The sequence below is a fragment of the Rosa rugosa genome, chromosome 7, assembly GCF_958449725.1.
Source record: "Rosa rugosa chromosome 7, drRosRugo1.1, whole genome shotgun sequence".
NCBI classification, from domain to species: Eukaryota; Viridiplantae; Streptophyta; class Magnoliopsida; order Rosales; family Rosaceae; genus Rosa; species Rosa rugosa.
In genome coordinates, this window is record NC_084826.1 from 30565614 (window position 1) to 30587950 (window position 22337).

A 22337-nucleotide genomic window follows, 5' to 3' on the forward strand; every position below is an offset into this window, starting at 1 on the left:
GCAATGTCCGAGTTGATCGCCTTGCAGAGAGTAATAGGGAGAAGAAAGACGGACATAGGGTAGGCTGGGACAGCCATTGCCACAGCCTTAATCAAGATTTCCCTTCCTGCTTGTGAGAGGACATTAGCCTTCGATCCATCTAATTTCTGTGAAATTCGTTCTCGGATGTAGGCCAAGGCTTTTTTCTTTGAATTGCCCCAGAAAGTTGGTAGCCCAAGATAGATGCCAGGTTCATCAGAGATTGGGATTTGTAGGACCGTTGCAATTTCAGCTTTGGACTCCGCAGGGGTGTTAGCCGAGAAAAACAAGGATGACTTGCCGAAGTTGACTGTTTGACCGGAAGCAGCACAATAGTTGTCAAGGATGGAGCTTAGAACACGACAGTTTGCACTTGTTGCTTTCAAGAAAAACAAAGAATCATCTGCAAAGAGTAAATGGGAGAGGCCCGGGCAATTTTTACTAAGCTTCAGACCTTGTAGATGGCTTGTAGAGGTGGCAGCAGAGACATTTCTTGAAAGAACCTCTCCAATTAGGAGAAAAAGATAAGGGGACAGAGGGTCCCCCTGTCTTAGGCCTCTTGTGGGATTAAAGGTTTTGCCTTGCTTTCCATTCAGCATAAGAGAAAAAGAGACAGAGGTAACCACTTTCATAATTAACCTCACCCATCTTTGGTCAAAACCAAATTTTTGAAGCACAGCCTCTAAGAAGTCCCACTCAACTCGGTCGTATGCTTTATTCATGTCCAGTTTCAAAGCAAGCTCGTGGTCAGATTTTGAGCTCTTGAGCTTTAAGTAGTGGTATACCTCATGAGCAAGAATGAGGTTATCTTGGATTTGCCTACCGGGGACAAAGGCATTTTGATGTTCGGAGATGATCAGAGGGAGGATAGGTTTCAGTCGATTGGCCAGCAGCTTCGAAAGGATTTTGATTGAGTTGTTGCAAAGGCTAATTGGCCGAAATTGGCCAACTGACTCAGGGTGAGGGACTTTTGGGATCAGGGTAATATTTGTGCAATTTAAGAGGTCAAGAGTAGAGTTACCATCAAAGCTACCATCAAAAAAGCAGGAGGCAGCCCGATTAATAGTATCGCACATGGTATCCCAGTAATTGCAATAGAAAGGACCTGGAAATCCATCAGGACCCGGGGCTTTGAAATTGCCAAGTTGCTTTGTAGCCCGACGGATTTCCTCCATGGAGAAAGGCTTGGTGAGGATAGAATTCTGCTCACTGGTGATCTGACTCTCCACATTGTCAAGAACATTCCCCCAATCTCTGGGACCAGAGGAGGTGTATAAGTCCCTAGCTAGCTCCTTCAAGGCTAAGGGAGATCCATCTATCCAGAAGTCTCCTCAATCTCCAAGACACAATACTCTGGGTCTATAATAGCTGAAGCTAATGGAGTTCTATCAGTGTGTCTTTGAGGTTAGAAACATATTCTACTTACTATTTCATATGTTGTATCCTCCAATATTTGTTTTCGTTGGTTTTGATTCGTTTTTGTTTTCGTCCTCTATGTTTGCATATTGAAACAATAATAATTGGAAGACGATGAGGATGGTCATTGTGCTTAGTGTGGTAATGGTGCAATGGTTCGGTATCATAGCCAGTCTTAAGTGGATATGGAAGAATTGGTTCATTATTGTGGTGACATGGAACGTAATAGCCAGTCTTGGGTGGATATGGAAGAGTAGGTTCAGTTACATGGCTGAAACCCCAGAGCCAGTATCAGAGGATAATCAAGAACTGGTTGACGTCGATGCCTCTGCATCTCTTCCTTCATCGTCAGCTGAATCATCAGCTCCTAGGTGGAAGCATGATGTGTTTTTGAGTTTCAGGGGTGAGGACACTCGTCGGGGTATTACATCCTTTTTATACGATCGACTGAAAAACAGAGGAATCAAAACATTCATGGATGACCAAGACCTTCAAGTAGGGGATGTTATTTCTCCCACTCTCCTACTGGCAATTAAAGAATCAAGGTTTGCAATTATTGTTCTCTCTCCAAACTATGCCTCTTCCACTTGGTGTTTGGAGGAACTTAGAAACATTTGTGAATGCATGAAAGAAGACGACAATAGAATTCTGCCACTTTTTTATAATGTGGATCCTAGTGATGTACGAAATCAGAAGAGGAGTTTTGGAGATGCTTTCACTAAGCATGAAAAATCTGGGAAACACAAATCAGAAAAGGTGCAGCAGTGGAGAGATGCTTTAACAAAAGTGGCAAATTTCTCTGGATGGCATACACTGAATTATAAGTAGGCATGATGAGACCTTTTTTTAATTAGTAAAACTTGTGCTTTTGGATTTATCATTAATTTTTCCGATGATTTTCTGATCCATAATGCTTACTTGCAGAACTGATAGAGAACTTGTGGATGCCATTGAGGAATCTGTGTGCAATAAATTACGACTGACTGAACCTGTGCTTAAAATGTGCATCGGAGGTTTTAAAGAATTTGCAGCAACAAAACAAGCCATTGATAAGGTCATGAACGCGCTAAAAGATGATGAGGCCACTACCATTGGAGTCTACGGAATGGGGGGCGTTGGAAAGACGACAATGGTGAAATATGTTGGAGCACAAGCCCAAAAATGTAGGCTTTTTAATCAAGTGATTATGCCTGTCGTATCCCAAAACCCCGACTTGATGAAAATTCAAGAGACATTTGCAGAACTGCTGGGCTTGAAATTGGAGGAGAAGACAGAAATTGGAAGAGCCAGTAAATTGAAGGAGAAGATATTGAAACGAACTGGGATCCTCATAATCTTGGATGACATTTGGAAGAGCATAGACTTTTCAAGCATTGGAATTCCAAGCCACAACGAACTTCAAAGATGCAATTCCAAAGTTCTACTGACTACCAGAAAATTGACAGTTTGCAATTCCATGGATTGCCATGCAAACATACATCTCAATATCTTATCAGAAGAAGATTCTTGGAGCTTATTTGTGAAGGAAGCAAGGAAGTACCCTCTTGACAAATCATCCACTTTCTATGATGTAGCACGTAAGGTGGCTAGAGAATGCGCCGGTCTACCACTTGCTTTGATAGTAGTTGCGAGGGCCCTTCGAGGTCAAGGTTTAGATGGATGGAAAGAAGCTGCTCGACAACTACAAGCGTCTCAACCTCCCAACCCTGAAGATGAGGGAGTTGTGTATGCATCCATAAAGTTAAGCTATGATTACTTGAAATCTGATGATTCCAAATCATGCTTCTTGCTTTGCTGCCTGTTCCCAGAAGATTATGATATCCCAATTGAACACTTGCTCATGTATGGAATTGGGAAAGGAATGTTTCAAGATTCCAACATGCTAGAAGCCCGAGACAGAACATATTTAGTGGTGAAGGCCCTTAAAGATTCTAGCTTGCTTTTGGATGCTAGAGATGACGGATTTGTAAGGATGCATGATGTCATTCGGGATGTGGCAATATCAATTTCATTATCTGAAGACGGCCAGCGGTTCTTGGTGAAAAGTGGCTATGAATTGAAGAATTGGCCGAAGATTGATGCACATAAAGGCTACTCTGCAATCTCACTAATGAAGAACAAAATTTGCAAGCTACCGGAAGAGTTGGTATGTCCAAATCTCCAGATTTTATTACTACAACACAATGCTTCTTTAAATGAGATCCCAAAATCATTTTTCCAGAGTCAGAATGAATTAAGAGTCTTGGATCTTAGCTACACTGGTATTTCATTACTACCCCAATCAATCAGTTCTCTAACCAACCTTCAAGCTTTGTATTTAGATTATTGCGGGAACATAATTGACATTTCTGTAATCGGAAAACTTCACAAGCTTGAGATTCTTAGCATGAGAAGATATGCTCTGAAAGAATTGTCAAGAGAAATAGGACAGTTGACCAATCTAAGGATGCTGGATGTCAGTGCTGTACATATTCGCACAATCCCATCTAAAGTGATTACCAAGTTGCATAAGTTAGAAGAACTGTACATGGAATGTGAATTTTTGGACTGGGGGAGTAAAATTGATGGAGAAGGAGAAGAAACTAATATTGGCTTGGATGAATTAGCTGGTTTATTACATTTAAGCATTTTGACAGTTTGCATATCGAATGCAAATGGCATCCCTAAAAGTGTTGAGGTCGAACCGAATTGGGTTTACTTCGATATCAGTATTCGCAGCGGCCATAATGGAGAGAGAGACAATGGAAACTTTCGATCCGCTTGTAATTGTAGATCCTTGAGAACTGACACAACCATAGGAACCCTTCCGGACTGGTTTGTCAACGCTGTGGTAAAGAATACTGAGAGGCTGCGTTATAGATATTGCGAAGGGTTAAGTAACATTCTTGTGGAATATGACCGTGGGAGGTTTCATGGACTGAAAGTTCTCTTTGTAGTTGGTGGGTGTGCGAACTTGATAGAATTGATGAATGCAATAACATGTGTTCCACATATGCCTGTGTTTGAGAACTTGGAGGATTTGTATCTGGAAGAACTGTCTCACTTGAGGCAGTTATGTGTTGGTGAGTTACCACCTGGATCTCTCTGCAGTCTGAAATTATTGAAGGTCTCTGGGTGTCCTACTTTTGGGAATGCACTGTTGCCATCAAAATTGTTGCAGAAACTAGCAAATCTGGAACAACTAATCTGTGAGAGAAGTGGAGTGGAACATGTTTTTGGATGTGAAGGATTTGAGCTAGATCATACAAATCTGAGAGAGATGGTGTTGTTGGATCTACCCGCAGTAAGAAGCATGTGTAATGGTCCTGCTCCACGTGGAATGTTCCAGACTCTAAAGAAATTGGTCATTGTGAATTGCAAATTCCGGGGAAGTCTCTTCACATTTGATGTGGCTCAGTGTCTTTTTCAATTGGAAAACCTTGATGTATCCGAATGCCCTGTCTTGGAAAGAGTAATCGAAGCAAGGAGGGAAACATTGAACAACAAGAAGACCGTTCTTCCAAAATTGAAGAACTTATGTTTGCAATCTCTTCCAATGTTGTACGAGGGAAGTGCTACTATTGATTTTGAGTGTCCTTCATTGGAACACTTGCGTATACACGAGTGCCCCCACTTGTCATTTCCATCCTCTGTTTCTGACTACTTCAACAGCAGGAATCATGATCTTTTCAATGGTGGTCATTCTCTGAATCTGATGCGCAGACGGATACTGAGAGTATGTCGCTGGGTCATAAACTTAATTCATTTTTCTTTTTCCCTTATAGTCTGCTTATTTACTATATACTAAAGATGGGTTACTGTTCCTAAGCAACTGCGGCTCATAAGGGTGTGAACAGTGACGGCTCCAGCCGAGCCGGTCATGGATGAAAAGTCTCTGTTGCCCGACACCTGTCTACCGTCTCAAAACTCCCGCGTCTTTCTTCTCGACACCTGGTCTGCTGCTCAGTCCAATCGTGTCTTCGCTACTACGCTGCACAGAGAGGTGGAGACAGAGAGAGAGATAGCTGTACTGTTTGTTGGCATCTACGATTCGGATTCGATCTTCCCTGTGTAAATCTGGAAGTCTCTATCTACACGGAGAGAGGCGTCTATCTACAGTAATATTTGCTGAGCCAGATTATCGGGTTTACTGATCGATCAAAGCTGGATAGAGTTTGGGTTCTTCTTGATTCATCGAGAAGGTATTAATTGTTGAACTGATCTAATTGAAAACATTGAAATTATATTCTTTCTTTTGTTTGATTCAAGATTTTGTGGGTGTTTCAGAAAGCGGACAGTTCAGCGAAAGAGCCCGGTTTCAATCCCAGTGGCTGCACTTGACCTTGATAATGAAGAAACTACAAAAGAAGGTACAAACCACTTTGGGTTTTCTTGATTTCTTCCCTATTTTGAAATTTAAATGCTCAATTTTTTCTTTCATTGTTCTTTTTTACTGAAATTTGAGTATTTTGATGGCCAGAGAGTGAGAAAGAGAAGGTAGAGCCTGAAATTGTTGTTGTGAATGAAGAAAAGAAAACATGAGAAGATGAGAAGAAGGGTGAGAGGTCTGGTGCTTCGTGCTCAAGCTTGAATTTTCCTTGCATGGATAAACTCAGGGATGAGCTTTTGCTTTCTTGAGAGGTATCGACTTATTTTTTTCAAAAAATTTCTTCAAAATTAGTGTAAATCTTGATATGTCATTGATTTAGGATTTGGGCTCAGAGGTTTTGATTAAACAGAGTATTGATTTTGCTGACAATTTCCATGGTTTTCTCTGACAAGAAATGAGGTTGGGTACTTGCATCTGAGGATTCTCGGCAACATTGGAATGGTTTCAAGGTAAGGTTCTGATCTTTGGCAATTTGAAAAACTTTCATCAAATTGTGTGCTATGTATAAGTTTCTTATCAGTTATTGGAATTATTTGGTTTTGATATGGGGAGGAAGGGGACGAGTTTGGGTGGTGGGTACGAATGATTTTCCGAGTCTCAGCTATTTATAATCTTCTGAAAACAAGGAATAAACTAATTTTTTCTTGGTTAAATCGATCAAGGGTTGGCGTTTGAGCTTTGTAATATTTTTAATTGGACATGAAAATATGATCTATGCTCTTTTTGCTTGACAGTGTTTTGATTTGGGAGGGAATGGAACGAATTTGGGTAGTTAGTACATCAGATAATGTGTGTGTATTTTTCTGAAAAGCATGATTTTCTAAATTGTTGGTACGCCTGTAGGTGAACTTATAGGGAGCAAATTTGTTCATAATTTTATCTGCTCACTACTATGATTTGTCATTAAATGCTCACTACTATGATTTTTCATTAAATTCGGAACAAGAGATTGCCAACTTGACTTAGCCCACTGACTTTTATTTGAATGTTAATAATCTAGGTGGAGAGATTCCTCCTGAGATCGGAAAGATGGGCAGCTTGGTAGGTTAACTCTGTTTCTTTCAGCAAGTTTTTTTTTTTTTTTTTTTTTATGATTTTGATTTCTGTACGCATTTGATTAGTATGTTGTTGATTGTGTAGAATGACTTTATGAGCATTTTTATTTAGTTTATAAGCTTTTGTTGTGAAAAGATTTGAACTTTGTTTGTTAGACAAAAAGAGAGACTATTGGATAGTTTCAGAACAATTCAGTTTGCTTTTTTAGGACAATAGGACCTTTTTTTTTTTTTTTTTGGGTTTGTGTTTTCTAGAGAAAGCACAGTTGAAACAGAGAGAGAGAGAGAACTAGAGAGTGGTGATTCGGTTTTGCTGTGAGGAGAAGAAGATCTGTGTTTTGGATAGCTCTGCCGACTACATTTTCGGTTGGTTTTTGATTTGTGTTTTTTGGTTTATAGTTTTCGTTGGGTTTTTTGCTGTGGCTGGTTTTCAATTTACTTGGATTTCAATTTTGTAGGGGTATTGTTCGTGCTCCAGTTTGGGATTCTCTCCTGTTGGTTTCTCTCTTCCTCCCTTCTGCCTCTTTTTTAGCTTTCTCACTCTCTCGCTGTCCAGTTTGGATTTCGATTTTATACTCACCTTTGCTTTTTATTATCATGTGTTATGGATTTTCAGTTTCTCCTGAAAAGATTTTTGTTTTATGGTTAGTAATCAATCCTTTTCTCTTTCAATATGTTTTAAAATAATAAGGTTGATTTTGATAGGATGAGTACAAAATGAGATGGTCAACTCCAGCCTACATTTATCAAACTATTTTTGCATATGATAGGGGTAGATATTATCTGGATATTACAAGCTTATAAACAAAATTTATTCTCTTTGGTATTTTTGGATCTATACTTTGGTTATAGGATTCTGAAAAGTGATATTTGTCTTTGGTTCCTTTATCAATGAACTTGGTGACTCTGAGCTAAGATATTTTGGAATTATTTCAGTTTCTTTTTACTATGTACTTATATGATGATTGGGGTTTAGTGATTGTAGATCATAGTTGAACCGGGTTATTACATTGTCTATCTTTTAGAAATTATTATTATGTTTAATTTATCTTCTCTATGTTTTTCTTGCAGCCTGGGCATTTCCAATGCAATAGATCTGACATAGTACCCGCCTTTTAGGTATGCTTTCTAGATTGTGGTTAGATTATGATTTTGGGGCTTATTACTTGGTGTATAGGAATATCGCGTGTGTGTGTGTCCTCATTACCTACTTCATGAATAAGAATAATAGATGGAGACAACATAATCTATACATTTGGTGAAAGAGACTCAAAGGGTACTGTACTGTATATGAATATTTATTGAAATGTAGTCACATGCTTCTTTTTCTTTATCTTGCTTCCAGATATGCCTGCAATATGCTTCGACAAGGAATGAAACAAATAATAATGAACTCAGAAACCCTTGAAGCTAAAGCGTTGGAGAAGGTGGAGGATAAGTCCAAATGAGAACTCTGAGGCATTGGCTTTTATCATTGATTAGAGTTCACTCGGTTACACTTTAGAGGTATATGTCGAGCACCTCTTTTATCATTTGTTTGCTTGATCTTTTATAGTATATTGATTTGAGTTGAATTATTTACTGATCTTATATATTGTTATCAAGGCATAAGCGATGGAGGAGGTTATCAAGTCAGTGCTCGATGATGAAATTAAACATCTCCTGTAAAAGATATCGTAAACATAGACACAGCAAGGTGCTCCCATAGGGGTAAGTACTATACTTATTCCCCCAGTGAGTTGTATCTCTGCTTTTACTGAGACTCATAAACATTACAACATTTGTTGGCTTTTGATCTCATTACCAACATCATCTTTTGCAGGAAACTGAAGCATATGAGAAGCATAGATATCAACTCCAACTCGAGGAGGCCATTAGTAACAATAGCAACAAAACTTGCACGTTCTTAGCTTACAAGGTATGCCGATCTGTTTCTCTCTCTTCTCTATCCCTCTAGGTTTTCTGTGTGTCTTTTGATTGCTTTGCTTTTTGATGCGATTAGAAACTAGAACTTGAACAGAAGCTTGAATTTTCGGGTTTTTTTGATTGCTTGATTCAAATCACTATCGCTATCATTATTATCGGGTTCAAATAGTTTTGATTTTTCGGATTGTTTTCATTTGCTACAGCTTTATCTTCGATCTGAGGGATTTGATTGTGTGTGGAGCTCTGTTTGGTTAGTGAGGGAGTGAAATATGCTTCTGATATAGTCTTCTGGTTGTGTGTGTGAATATATTCTTCTTCTCTTAGTTTTGTTTGTGATGGGCTTTGTGGCAAGTAGACTTACAAGTATATGTTGTAATTAGAAGTTGACAGTACAGGGACACTGATGTATTATGTAATAGTTGATTAGAAAGGAACATGTGAGCCAGGGATAGGTTTTGGGTGATAGATTTCACTTTTGGACAATAGATTTTGTTTGGACATCTGTAGCCTTTGGTTTGTGGCAGTTTCTTGCTTTGAAGCAGCTAATATTCTCAATTTTCTTTTTCCTTTTTTATGGTCAGTGAGAATGTCTGTGATGCTAATTGCTATTTTCTGTGTTTAAGTATGTTTTTTTCTCATGGGATTTTAGTATGAGAATTGATTGTGCTTCAATTTGCAGCAGACCAGTGATTGAGCAAAGGAGAAGAGGACGGCTTTGGGCTTGGGTTTGTCAGTCATGGTTCCTCTCTCAAGTTTTATTTATTTATTTATTTTTACCCATTATTCCTTCTTTCTCTCTTTCTAATTCTGACTCTTTTATGTAAACTCTACAGGTATACAGAATTTTGTGGAGCAGTTCCTACTAGACTTGCACAGGACTTGGCATTTTCAGTTGCAAGGTTTATACAAAATGGTGGTTCTTTTGCCAACTACTACATGGTACTTATTCTCCTCTATATTTCAAAGCTAATTTTATCTTTGCTGATGTTGGTAAAATTATCTGATTTAACCATCTTTTACTCTGATTTTGTTACAGTACCATGGAGGAACGAATTTTGGCCGAACAGCTGGCGGTCCCTTCATTGCAACTAGCTATGACTATGATGCACCTCTAGATGAATATGGTATGAAAATAGGGGATTAGGATCTTGACTAGGTTCTTTGTAAATTTTGGCTCATAACCCTTGCTTTACACATTTAACATTTCCCTAATGTTAAATGTGTAAAGTAAGGGAACTGGGTTTAACCTAACATCATCTTACGTGAAGTCTATTACTTATCTAACACATGCTTCTTCCTATTTATTCCAGGACTACCAGGGAACCAAAATATAGCCATTTGAAATATCTGCACAAAGCCATCAAATTAGGTGAGCCAGCTTTAGTGGCTACTGATGAGCTAATAAAATTTATCTATGATAGGTATGTAATTTGCTGCCCTTATTAAATGTTTCGGTTTCTTAGCATTAAGCTGCAACTCGGACATGGAATGTTTCTTGGTTAATATAATGATCATGTCAACTATATTTTCTATACTTTTGAATTTAGTCCTTAAATAACATTGTGTTAGCTCCAAAACCCGCGGCAAAGCGCGGGCAAAATTTCTAGCTATATACTAAAGGAGAGTTGGTGTTCATGAGCACTGTTCCTAAGGTCCCGAAATGGAATGACACTTTTGCCCCTGGTCTTTGTTGTGAATTACAATTTGCCTATCAATTTAGTGCGTTGTTATTCGATTGTGCTTAACGTCAGGTTGTCGTTTTGCAATAGAAGGCCGTGGATCAGCAGAGGAAGGCGATACAGCTATTACATCGTTGGGATCATCACGGGGAGAAGGGAAGAGCTTGGTTTCTTCTTTCTGTGGATTGTGAAAGCTTTGACATCGAAGGTATTGTCTGGTAGATTTCTAGGATTTTTTGGTTTTCCTGGGGGTTTTTGTTGTTGTTCGCTTTGAATTGATATGGGTTTTCATGTTTTAGGGATATTGTTTGATGTGGAGTTTGCGATTTGAGTGATTGGTTGGAAGAGGTTGAAGGTGAGATCTTGATTTGGGCGATTTGAAAATTTTGATTTTCAGTTGATGTGGATTTCGATTGTTTTTTGGGTGATTTATTTTTTTCGAGTCCTGATAGCTATTTTGATTTGATTCTCTAGGTTCTATGCAAAGGAGTATTTCGATTGTTCTTCTGCCATTGTTCCTGTATCTGTTATTTGGTATCGGTTTGGTGTTCTATTCTTATACAGGTATGGAATTAATGTGTCATTGTTGGTATCTGTAATTCCCATTGGGTGAAATTAATTAACGTTCTGAGGAGTGATTATTAGTATAGTTATCAGAGATAACAGGATTTTTCTGTAAGCTTGCATCCTTTATGGTTTCTTATCAATTTTTGTGAGTCAGTAAGTGTAGAAGATAACTTTTATTAATTGATTGATTGATGCTGACTACTGATATTGAGTGATCTACGGACAATGTTAGCACATATGAATGCGTTCGTTTTTCTGGATTTCAAGGACTACAAAGTTTAAATAATGTAAATGGTTTTTGAGAAACCTTGATATTCTGCTTCTCAAAGAAATCATATTCAGAAAATTTGCAGCATATGTGGTCTAATTCATACTTTTATTTTGTTTTGTTTTTTTTTGTTTTTTTTTTCTTTTTTCATTTTTGGGAAACTACGATGTCTGTTTTATATTGTGATCAACATAAAACATCACTTGAAAAATCGGCCATCCATGTGTGCAATTTTGGTTGGGGAGATGGATTCTTTTTCATAAGAAACCAATGACAACTGTCTCGGAGTATTCACTACATTTAGTATTGATTATGTTGCTTATAGTTCACAGTTCAAACCCTGTTCTTCACTAGAAAACCAACCCCCCCAAAACTTTGTTTCTTTTGAAAATGGCTGACCAAAGAAATCAAGTAAGGTAAGTTTTTCAATTCAATTATCAAATTGAAGTTTCCTTAAAGTGATGTAAATTTTGTAACCAGGTATAATGATGTCCTTTGAAACTTTAAATGGGAGAGAACATTATATAATGACAATATGACATGAAATTCACAGACTACTTTGTTTCTGCAAATGTTATGTTTTTGTGTTATTATGTATATAGCTGTAATAGGTAATTGTTTGTTTTTGTTCTACAGATATCAGGAACTGTGAGCTGTTAAATTTTCCAAGTATTTTGAGTTCAGGTACAAATGTTTAGATAATGTTATTCTAATTGCAAGTATTGATCTCTGTGTGAATAGACCTTGGTTCTATGTGAAGTTGTTTATTGTTCATTTGTATGAGAGTTGAAATTATTCTGTTGTTAGGCTGCAGGAGCAGTTAATTATTAAGTTATTGTTAATCTGTTTATTCTCAATCTGTTAGATTCAACTAATGTTATGAGTTTATAAATTGGTTTACACATTATCATTATCAAGGATAATGATTTAATATTTTATATAGTAAATGCAGGGTTTGAACTGTGAACTATAAGTAACATAATCAATACTAAAATATTTTGTGCTAGGGCAATTTCAACAAATTTGCACACTTAAAGCTCAAAAGTTAGGTGAATGGAATGCAGAATGATAGTAAAAATTATTAGGTGAATATTTTCATTACCTTAAAATAGGAAGATGTGTAACTGAAAATATTTATGAATTATAATGAAAATATTAAACTTAAATTATACGCACAGTCAAACTGTGTTTACTTCGACAGTATCATAAATTATAAGGGACTTTAAAATTCATTAGTAAATTGCCAAAGACATAATTATATCACCAACAAAATGAAGACATGACATTTTTTAATCATATTATTAAACCCTAAAATGAACATTGACTAAGTACATATGGTACAAAAAGTTAAGTAACACCACATACCTATATACATATATATATACATATATTTTTTTTATATACGAAGAAAGTGAAAACAGCCCAAAATATGAAGAGCCAAAGCTAAGATCCCGGAATTGAGGCCTCTTTAAAAGACTGTGTTAGTTTGGTTTTGATTACTTTAAATTTTAAAGCACAATATTATTCTCATTTTTTCCCCTTTTTTTGGTTAGTGAGAATGTTTGTGACTTTGTGGTGCTAATTGCTCTTTTCTGTGTTCAAGTAATTTTTTTTTTCTCATGAGAATTTAGTATGAGAATTGATTTTGCTTCAATTTGCAGCAGACTGGTGATTGAGCAAAGGAGAAAAGAGCGGCTTTGGATCTGGGTTTGTGATTGAAATTATGTGCCTGTTAATTCAGACGTTGAATTGATCAGTACCTCAATGTGACATGAGCGTCAAAGCATTCATCATTAGCAAGCAAACAAACCCGCGGCATCGTGCGGGAGGAATTGCCTAGTATAATTGGTAGGGTAGTTTGGGTTCCTGCTAGTAAACAAATAGAAATTATAAGCTGTTTTGGTGAGTTATATTCATATATACACACACACACTGACACACATAGAGAGAGAGAGAGAGAGCGCGCTTTTCCATAGGTAACATTATTTATTCATATTGAGATTATTCGTTTGAAGGCCTTCGAACGCCTTGAGGTTAGCCGTGACCTTGACCCCGTCAACTCGCATACGACTGGGAAGATGGAACTGTGATTGGAGTTGTAACCAGAGGTACTTTTAAGGGGACAAGGAGAAAGGCACGTGCATTGAGGAGATAAGGTTCCAAGACTAAAAAGTCTTCTCCGTGGTTGAAGAGTCTTCAGAAACCTTAAATGGAATGTTAGGGTCTCAATTTCAAGGTGGTGTTGTTGGCAGCCTGAGATATCAAAACGACTAGGGAGGAAATGCTCTCGCTGTAATTGTTTTTGCCGCCTAAGCTCAGTTAGTAGATGAATTGGCTCAACTTGCCCATAACAAGATCAAAACTAATTCCGGGTATCTCTAAACTTTTGTGCTTTCAATCACAATTTTCAATTGTTGTTGGCTTGTATTGATGATATGCCAGTATGGTAACTGAAAGAAATCTTGGGCATCTGTTTGTTTATATAAAGGTTTTGGTTGCAGCTGGTGTTTGTGCGGTAATTGGGCAGCTCTCCAACCCCCCTTCCACTAATGTAATTCTGTATGGCAAAGAGTTTGATTTCAAGTCAATCCTTCAGGCTCCACGCATTCCTTTGTAAGCTATTCTTAATTTTGTAATCCAAAGTTCCAAACCAATTATGTAAACGTAGAGTCAAATGATTGGTCATACCCTCTGTTAGATATTGACTCGTGCAGAAAATTGCTGTTGTTTCTGTTTTCTCTATGACTAGGCACTAGTGGCTACTGCAACAACGCCTGGCTTTGAAAGGAATGCACCAATTCTCCTTTGTTTGCACCTGCAGTTGGGTCAGAATTAAATCAATGAACTGATATTCACTTCATGACTGTAATGGTTACGAATCGGGGGCTGTTGGATTCAATATTTGGCATTGTGATGTATGATGCCCAGGTATTAATGTTGACATATCTCTTTCTTTCTCTATCCATCTTTTCCTTGATCCTATTAAATTGATAGGTCTACATATTTTGGTTGATGAAAATTTGAGCTGAAATACTGTTTATGATTAGTGAATTTGATGTAATTGACATTGAAAACAGCTTAATTCTAGCCAAACTTGATTTGTGTTCAATGGTAGTATAGTGTTTTGAAAATTGGGGTTTGTTTGCTTGACAGGATTTGTGGTTATAAGTACTTGCAATTTAACTGTTGGTTTCATGAGGTCTGATTAAAGAGGAACCAAAAAGTGACTCCACTCATTGATTATGTTAGCATATTGAAATATCTGCTGGGAATGCTCACCAACATAAAGTTGATGTTACAACAATATACGAGCAAATTAGCCTTTATCTAATGGGGTTTAGTCCAGAACTTACTTTTAGACAGATGACAGAAAGGGCACCAACACATTAGAGTATTTCCTGTCTGACAGTCTAATATTGCAGCAATCTGCCACATAGCTTCATTAGGAAAGATATATTTTACGTGGTTATCAGATAGTGATGATACAAAATAGGTCGTTTCAATTGGTTAGAAGTATTAGTGTGAGCGAATGCTGATCGTAGATTTATACTCTGCAAGTTGAGAGGCTACATAGTGTCTCTCTGTTCCATCTTAGTCATCAGGAAACAGACGCTTCAGAATACTAAGCAAGAACAGATGCAGTACTAGTTTTCAGGAGAAAACAATCACAATAAAGAAAGATTTTATCTTTTTGTGAGACCAGTAAAAATATTGCATTCTTCTTATTTTATGTTGATGATAGAGAACTTTATTCTTTCTTGGAGCCTCTTCTTCTGCTTGTTATTAGGGTGTTTAACTGTTGGCATCTAGTTTAAACCTGACCAAGAGCCATTCTGCTGACAATGATAGATAGGGCAGTTCTGTGCTTTTGAAATCCATACTGCAGCTTGACAGTATTTATACTTGGTGAGAAGCTTTTCCCCCTTTTATTAGTATTGCTAAATCAGTTATCGTGATAACTAAAGGGATGACACTGTTTTCATAATTCCTTAGTTTGGGAAGTCAATACAATCTACTAAGGAGAATAAGTTGTATATAGACAATCTACTAAGGTATTAAAATTCAAAGCCACAAATTCATAACATAAAGGAGACAACAAGCAGCAAACTTGTAATTTTTAGCTTTCATTTGCACCCGGCTTCATTTCATACATCTATATGAAGTTTTATTTGCGGGTGACAAATGGTAAAAGTTTGGTTGTGGCACTTCAATCTAATAGGTCAACTTAGTAAGGCTTATTAAATACGTTTCAGCTATTTGGTAGCAGGAATCACGGAGAACTAGCTTCCAGGGTATTCGTTTTGTTTCAGAACTAAAAGCTAGGCTTCCTTTTTCTTTTTTTTTTCTGGGTCAGAGTTAGCCTGTAATATTTTTATATTGTGATATCTGCAGGGAATTCCTTTAGTGATATATTGGAAAGATGCATTTTCTACTTATGTTGCTGTGCCACTTCAACAAGCTTTACTGTCAGTAATACAAAGGTACACACTTATCTGGGGTCCATTCTTTTTGGTATGTCATTTTTGGGTATTTGTGGTTTGGAGATGCACGTATGAGACAGTAAGAAGGTAAATATGAAGTATTATTGTGGATTATTGGTATAGTATAAAGTAGATAGTATCCTCCTACTATTTCTGAGTGAATTTATCTCTTGAGCAGAGACAACTATGGAATTTGTGTCCAAGTTGGAACTTAAGCTCGGCTAGAAAGTCTTAGATGTTGGCTGTGGCATTGGGGGAGGTGACTTTTACATGGCCAATACGTTTGATGTTGATGTTGTTGGCATTGACCTCTCTGTAAACATGATTTCCTTTGCCCTTGAACAATCCATTGGACTCAAATGCGCTGTTGAGTTTGAAGTTGCTGATTGCACCACGAAAACATATCTTGACAATAAATTTGATGATATACAGCCGTGACACCATTCTGCACATTCAAGTAAGAACCCAGCAATCCTTTTCTCCATTGAAAAATAGTTAAACCGAGTATTTTCTGTTATCTCCTTTTGCTTTATTGCCCTTACAATTAACTCACATCCAACTGATCTTATGTGTAATGTTATGTTCTTATACTCGTCCCTTTATTTGTAAATAAGGTAGTTTGGGATGGTTTCATAAGTGACCGTCTGTGACCTTGTAATGAATGAAAAATTGTTGTTACTATACCTGGTTCTCAGACAGATTGATTAAACAGTACATAAGACTACTTTGTCATGTGTTAACGTATACAGTATATATGACTCTGGATGACATTAAAACAACTGCCAGGACAAGCCTGCATTGTTCCGATCCTTTTACAAGTGGTTGAAGCCAGGAGGCAAAGTTCTCATCAATGATTACTGTAGGATGCTGGAACTCCGTCGGTTGAGTTTTCTGAGTACATTAAGCAAAGAGGATATGAACTCCATGATGTAAAAGCATGTGGTCAGGTAAGCAAGAATCTGATCACTTTTACTTGGGCTGCCTTTATAAAACACTCTATTCATACTTTACTTAGCATATGAGGTCATTCTTACTTTTGTATATTTATAATGAACTCAGATGCTCAAGGATGCTGGTTTTGATGAGGTCATTGCTGAGAATCGTACTGAACAGGTCTGCAACACCATGATATTTTCTGTTTTTGTTTACATATCCACTGTTTTGAGCACCCTAATCTCATAGCAAATTGTTTTGTGGCGCATCAATTCAATCAAGTCCTGCAGGGGAATTGAATGCTGTTGAGAAGGACAAGGAAGCAAGCATTCATCCAGGATTTTTCTGAAGTATGTTGTTCCTCATTTTCTGTGCTTTCTGCATTTGGATGTGATTATTGTTTTGTGAGACTTTTCCTTTTAAAGTTAAACTAGGACTAAAGTTAATATCAATAGTGATCTTCAGAACCTTAGCCATTATAGAGTATCCCTGACCTGATTCTCTGAAAATATAGTGTTCTGATTTCAGTGCAACCTTTAAAATTTCTTGCAGCGGGTTACCTCAACTCAGTGCATGGCTGAGAGTTCAGTTCTTGATGCACCATTAGCCTCACTTGTCATGTCTTCCATTAACCTCACTGTTTGCAGCATATTAATAATTGGTGTACTATGGCCTGATGAATCTGGCGTTTTTTTAGGAGCCATTTTTTAGAACTAAGTCCCATTTTGGCTTTTAACTATAGGGTTGGTGTTATGAGCTTGCTGTGGAGTACGAAGGAAAGCATGATAACAATAATGCGTGTAGACGATTGCATTGTTATACAAGTTTGGACCCAGAGGATACCATTATAAAATCCTTCACACACATGCTTAGCTTGGCTTGCTTGGCAGAGCATCGCTGTCCACAGAAAAAGGGTGACTCTGCAGATGAAGGAGCAGGTGTAATTTGTGTTCCTCTTGGTCCTCTACGAGGCTAGACAAGGCCTAAGATTTTTTTCAGGCAAACATGATTTGTTTTCAAGAGACAGTATCAAACATGCTCTGTTTTACAATGTTCAATTGTAAAACTGGTGTAACTGTATGTTTCTAATTTTTACATGTGCTTTGCTCTGCCGTAGCTATCCTTAAAGCAAGACAGGCTAGTCTTGGCTAAATTTTAGCTACGTACTATGCAGTATCTCAAGTAATGGGCTTTAAAGGTAGGAGCTGATTTTGGAACAAAGACATGAGTCTCATTCCAGTCAACAACATCCCTAGTATTTCCAACTCAGGTGATAATAGGTGGTTCATTTTCTATTGGTCTAGGAAAAGGGTTAAAAACATTTCTGGGATGGTTTCTTGAAGAACCAGCTTGAGCTCTTGTATTTGGGCTAAAAGCCATGAGAGGGCAAGGCTTGGTAATCAATCGAAAACATGTAGGTTTGAAATAGTAGGATAAGGATGCCAAGCAACAACAAAACATTCAATTTATAAGCCAATCTCCCAACGTAACTTGGGAAACTAAAGAGTCCACCACATGAATGATTGTAGTGCACGACAATCGATGGAAGAGCAAACACTCTTCACAAAACCAATAAAATAGACGAGATAATATTCAGTGCACGGACGTGCATAAGCATGAATGGATGACTAGATAATATTAAGTACATTTTTTTTGTTATTAAAAAGACTGTTTATAAATATCATGACTGAAATCTGCTGAATTTGTTGGTTTACTTGCACCGTCGGTTCATATAAAAATATACTACACCTGTCATTTCTGCAATAATTTTCCTTAGTTATCACAATCCAAGGAGAAGCAAGCCTTTAAAGGTAGACAACAACAAATGCTTGGCATTAGGGCAAGAATGGAGGAGCTGCTTGATGTCCCATTATCTGACGTTGTACAGCAGGAGAAGAAGCAATTAATGACTCAGTTACAAACTCTCCTTTTGCAGGAAGAGAGTTTTTGGAAGCAGAGATCTAAAGTGGCCTGGTTAAAGGAAGGAGACCGGAATACCGGCTATTTTCATCGGAAGGCAGCGAATAGAAAAAGGAAAAATACTATTTGTAACGTCCCGAATCCAAATTCACCGGTTTACTAGTCATTTGGACAGTAAACGGTAATTTGTTTTACTTTTACTCTTTTTCAGCAACTTTAGTGGCCCTAAAAGTTGACTTTTTGTTCGGGTCAAAATTTGGGAAAATGTTCTTCATGGAAGTCGTAGAGGACGTTAAACCGAGCGCGTGTATATGTGGTGCGTAAAAATCGGAGTTCGTATGTGAAAGTTATAAGTGAAAATGTGAATTTACTGTTCATGGTAACTCTCTATATATAAGGAAACTTACCGAGGTAAGTTCCCATTTCAGAACTTACCCTGACTCTCTCTCTCTCTCCTCTTCCTCTTCCCCGCGTCGCCCTCCCTTTTTCTTTTTCCGATTTCTTCACCGTCCGGCGTCCGATTGATGTGATTCCAGTTGTCCTTGGACCGTCTCTTCCTCCTCTATACGATGGTATCAGTGGGTATCGGTGATTTGGCCGGAAAACCCCGAATTTATGCAATCATCGTTACTGTAGCAATTTGCTTCTCCGGTGAAATTCTCCAGTTTTCGGCTATCTCCGGCGGGAAAATTGGTTCTATTAGGAGCGCCTCGAGTCACTGATCATCTTCCCTCAAGACTTCTAGCTGAAATTTCCACGTTTGGAAGGTGAATTTGAAGGATTTCCAAATTGGTGGGTTTGGAGATTTTCGGGTTTGTGTTCATCGGCAAAATTGGAGCACTTCAAGGTATTTTCTCACTTGGTCACAGTTATGAAAAATGCTTAGAATGTTGAGATGATTATGTGGTTGAAATTTGGTGGCCGGATGAGGAGTTGGCCGGCGCATGAACAGTGCATGCGTGAACAGTGGTGACTTTTAAACAGTAATTTAAATTCTATTTTTTTTAGCTAGTTAAATCCTATAAATTATGTAGAGCTTGTATGTGAAGTTTGGTAATTTTTTTGGAGAAACTTGGAATTAATTATGAATTTCTGAAGTTTAGGGTTTCGATTACCGAATTACGAGAATCCGACCGTCGGATATCTCTCGGTTCTGCCTTGGAACCTTTAAATTAACAAATTGGTATTAGTGGTATAATTTGGGCTGAATCCGAGGAGAATGGGAGATGTAATTTATGAGGAATTGAGTTTAGGAATTATATTAAATTGTTGAATAATTATTCACGGAATATAATCGTGTACAGGATGTCGTACCGAGCCCTGGCTCGATGAAGGAACTCGTATACGTGATCGTCGGAATAGTACTGTGAGTGGACTTTTGTTTTTAAGTAATTGATGCATGCATTATTTCTTAAAGTATGCTCTATTTATTCATCAATTTACATTTCGAGTATGAGATTATAAATTGATTTCGTATTATCTCATATAAATACTTTCATTATTGATTCGTTTCCGAAATTGCTTTTGATTTATAATCTTAATGGTGAATTATCTTATTTCCGAGGTTATTTCCGGAATTATTCTCTAATTATATTTTATTTCGATTTGAGACTTCTAAAGGAGTTTTGAAATGGGATTTCGATGGAGTTATATTTCTTGTTTATTTATCGACTTTCGGCTTTGGCATTGGGAATGCCTCGATGATGATTTTGGAATTGGTTTTGTTTCGAATCATGATGATACTCTTGGCGTGTGGGACACGTCGTTGGAAATGCATTTGCGAGAGATGGGGAAGCCTTATGTATTTTTGGATTTACTGGATTTTCGGTTATGTTTCCCTGTGCCATACTGAGGGGTGATTTTATCATGCTAGCATTGATTTTCCGCCTTTGTGGCGCGGTGATGGGATCACCGTAGCCCTTCCGCCTTTGTGGCGCAGGTTACTGTCTCTGTGACAGTAATTCTGTAGCCCAGTATCCTATCGCTACACTTAGTGGCGTAAGGGTATATTACGGGAGTTATGGGAGTTCTTTAGCCTGGAAGGCTATCACCCAAGCCTGAGTGGCTTATTCGTATGGCTATCATCTTCCCCTACTCATTATATTATTGCTGGGCTAGCGGGGTCTAGTCCGATTCCCTTAACCAGCGGGGCTGGTCTTATTTTCTTGAGTATCAGAGTTCTTTCCTCTTTGCTTGGTTGTGGCTAGCGGGGCTAGTCGGTTTTCTTGAGCTGAACTAAAGTTGTGTTTCTTTAAATTGTTGCATGCATCGGGATTTTTAAAGAAATAAATGTGGGAAAGTATAAAATACTTTTGGTTTTAAATTGTTTATTTTTGTCCACTCACGCTAACGTTTTTATCTACTTTACCCTGGGCCCTTCGGTTTCAAATGCCCAGTGTGCAGGAGAAATTAGTTGAGGTCGGGCATACATGGAGTCGAGGCATAGTCAACAGTATGGCTTCCGCGATTGCCTTGAATTAGGTTTTCCTCATTTACCTTTCTATTAGAATTGCTCTGATTACCTGCGGAATTAAGGTTATTAAGTCGAGATTTGTGTGTTGTGATTTTGGTTGATGTTGTTTGGGGGAGCAGGGTGGCTCCAGGAGAATAAGGATGGGTGATTTAGAAGTGTAAATTCTCTTTCTACAGGTTTTGGGTTGTCCACTTTAGGGGAAGTTCTGCCTAATTTTTGGCAAAATTTCTTCTCAGGTGGGCCCCGCAGGTCCACTTCGGATTTCAGGGTGAAATTCGGGGCGGGTCCTGTCAGTTGGTATCAGAGCATTTGGTTGTCAGATTCTGTAGACTCATTTCTATCTTGTTACCTTATACGCTTAATGTTACACAGTACCTCCCGAGTGATGGCCCGACTGCAGCGGTTCCCCATCGTTTACTCTTCGGTGCTGATGTACTCATTAAGTGTGTAAGGTACATGTTTAGATGGTGTTCCCTTAGGTGTTATGCCTCTTGTACGCCGACCTCCTAGGGTTTTCGTTGCGTAGCGGATTATTTGCATGTTTTGCACATTTCCCTACTGATGGTAGAGTAAGACTACTCTACAATTTCGAGTTGTGCTACGATGTGTAATTCGAGGAAATGTTGTGGTTGTTTCTCCCTCGATGATAATAAGTTTGTTGGGCAAGATTTAAGGTGCGTGAACGGAGTTCGATTATGTGTTTGAGTGACCGTGATGAGCGACTATAGCTTTGGGTCGTCTCCGAATACCTAGAATCAAAATGGTTTTTGAAGTGGGACTAATAGTAATAGTGGTTCTGACTTTGAACCGAGTTTCGAGGAATGTGTCACGTATACGTGGTTGATGTTGCGAGCATCATTTTGGAATGATACCTTGCAATTTACAAGGAAAACCAGATTGGAATTTTCCTCTTTGGACACTTTGGTCTGTTGACCTGACCATGACTGGTGGACATAGTTTTGTTCAAGTAAAGGAAATTGATTTTTGCCTCTTTGAGTTATGAATATGTCTTCTTAAGTTTTGGATCGTATTGAGTATGGAGATGGACTTAAGTGAGTTTTGAAGCCGTTTTGTGTTTTAAGTTTAAGCAGACGGACACTTAAAGTTTTGCAATAGAGTTTGATCTTGGTCAGTAAATAATGGAGAGGATTTGAACCAACTCTTTGTTAATAATATTGTACGTGAGTGTGTGTCTTTGTGGGGCTGTGCTACTTGACAGTTTGATATATTTC

The 22337-nt window shown here is 38.0% G+C and overlaps 1 protein-coding gene and 1 long non-coding RNA gene across 31 annotated transcripts; both read left to right on the forward strand.

The window, feature by feature from the left end:
- The first annotated feature begins 1217 nt into the window (after positions 1–1217).
- Positions 1218–17881, forward strand: LOC133722306 (probable disease resistance protein At4g27220). 30 transcript variants are annotated; one of them, XM_062149171.1, is made up of 32 exons: positions 1218–1422; positions 1546–2258; positions 2359–5149; positions 5243–5615; positions 5701–5783; positions 5894–6054; positions 6196–6252; positions 6804–7224; positions 7317–7356; positions 7475–7502; positions 7930–7977; positions 8204–8364; positions 8464–8568; positions 8681–8776; positions 9464–9523; positions 9618–9723; positions 9821–9908; positions 10095–10153; positions 10554–10671; positions 10763–10818; positions 10938–11027; positions 11935–11982; positions 12960–13146; positions 13314–13670; positions 13787–13911; positions 14048–14226; positions 15691–15779; positions 15958–16236; positions 16566–16726; positions 16839–16892; positions 17003–17062; positions 17455–17881. In XM_062149171.1, the coding sequence occupies exons 1-4, from the start codon at positions 1396–1398 to the stop codon at positions 5264–5266; spliced, it is 3555 nt and encodes a 1184-aa protein (XP_062005155.1). In that variant the 5' UTR covers positions 1218–1395; the 3' UTR covers positions 5267–5615; positions 5701–5783; positions 5894–6054; positions 6196–6252; positions 6804–7224; positions 7317–7356; positions 7475–7502; positions 7930–7977; positions 8204–8364; positions 8464–8568; positions 8681–8776; positions 9464–9523; positions 9618–9723; positions 9821–9908; positions 10095–10153; positions 10554–10671; positions 10763–10818; positions 10938–11027; positions 11935–11982; positions 12960–13146; positions 13314–13670; positions 13787–13911; positions 14048–14226; positions 15691–15779; positions 15958–16236; positions 16566–16726; positions 16839–16892; positions 17003–17062; positions 17455–17881. The 30 variants fall into 30 exon arrangements, with proteins under 30 accessions (XP_062005155.1, XP_062005150.1, XP_062005161.1 ...); XM_062149166.1 differs by having other exon boundaries at positions 7317–7352; XM_062149177.1 differs by having other exon boundaries at positions 6804–6844.
- A 1167-nt stretch (positions 17882–19048) lies between these two features.
- LOC133723706 (uncharacterized) lies at positions 19049–21326 on the forward strand. The gene is made up of 3 exons (XR_009853203.1): positions 19049–19479; positions 19937–19998; positions 21029–21326. It is a non-coding gene; the product is annotated as an uncharacterized LOC133723706 (long non-coding RNA).
- Positions 21327–22337: the final 1011 nt, after the last annotated feature.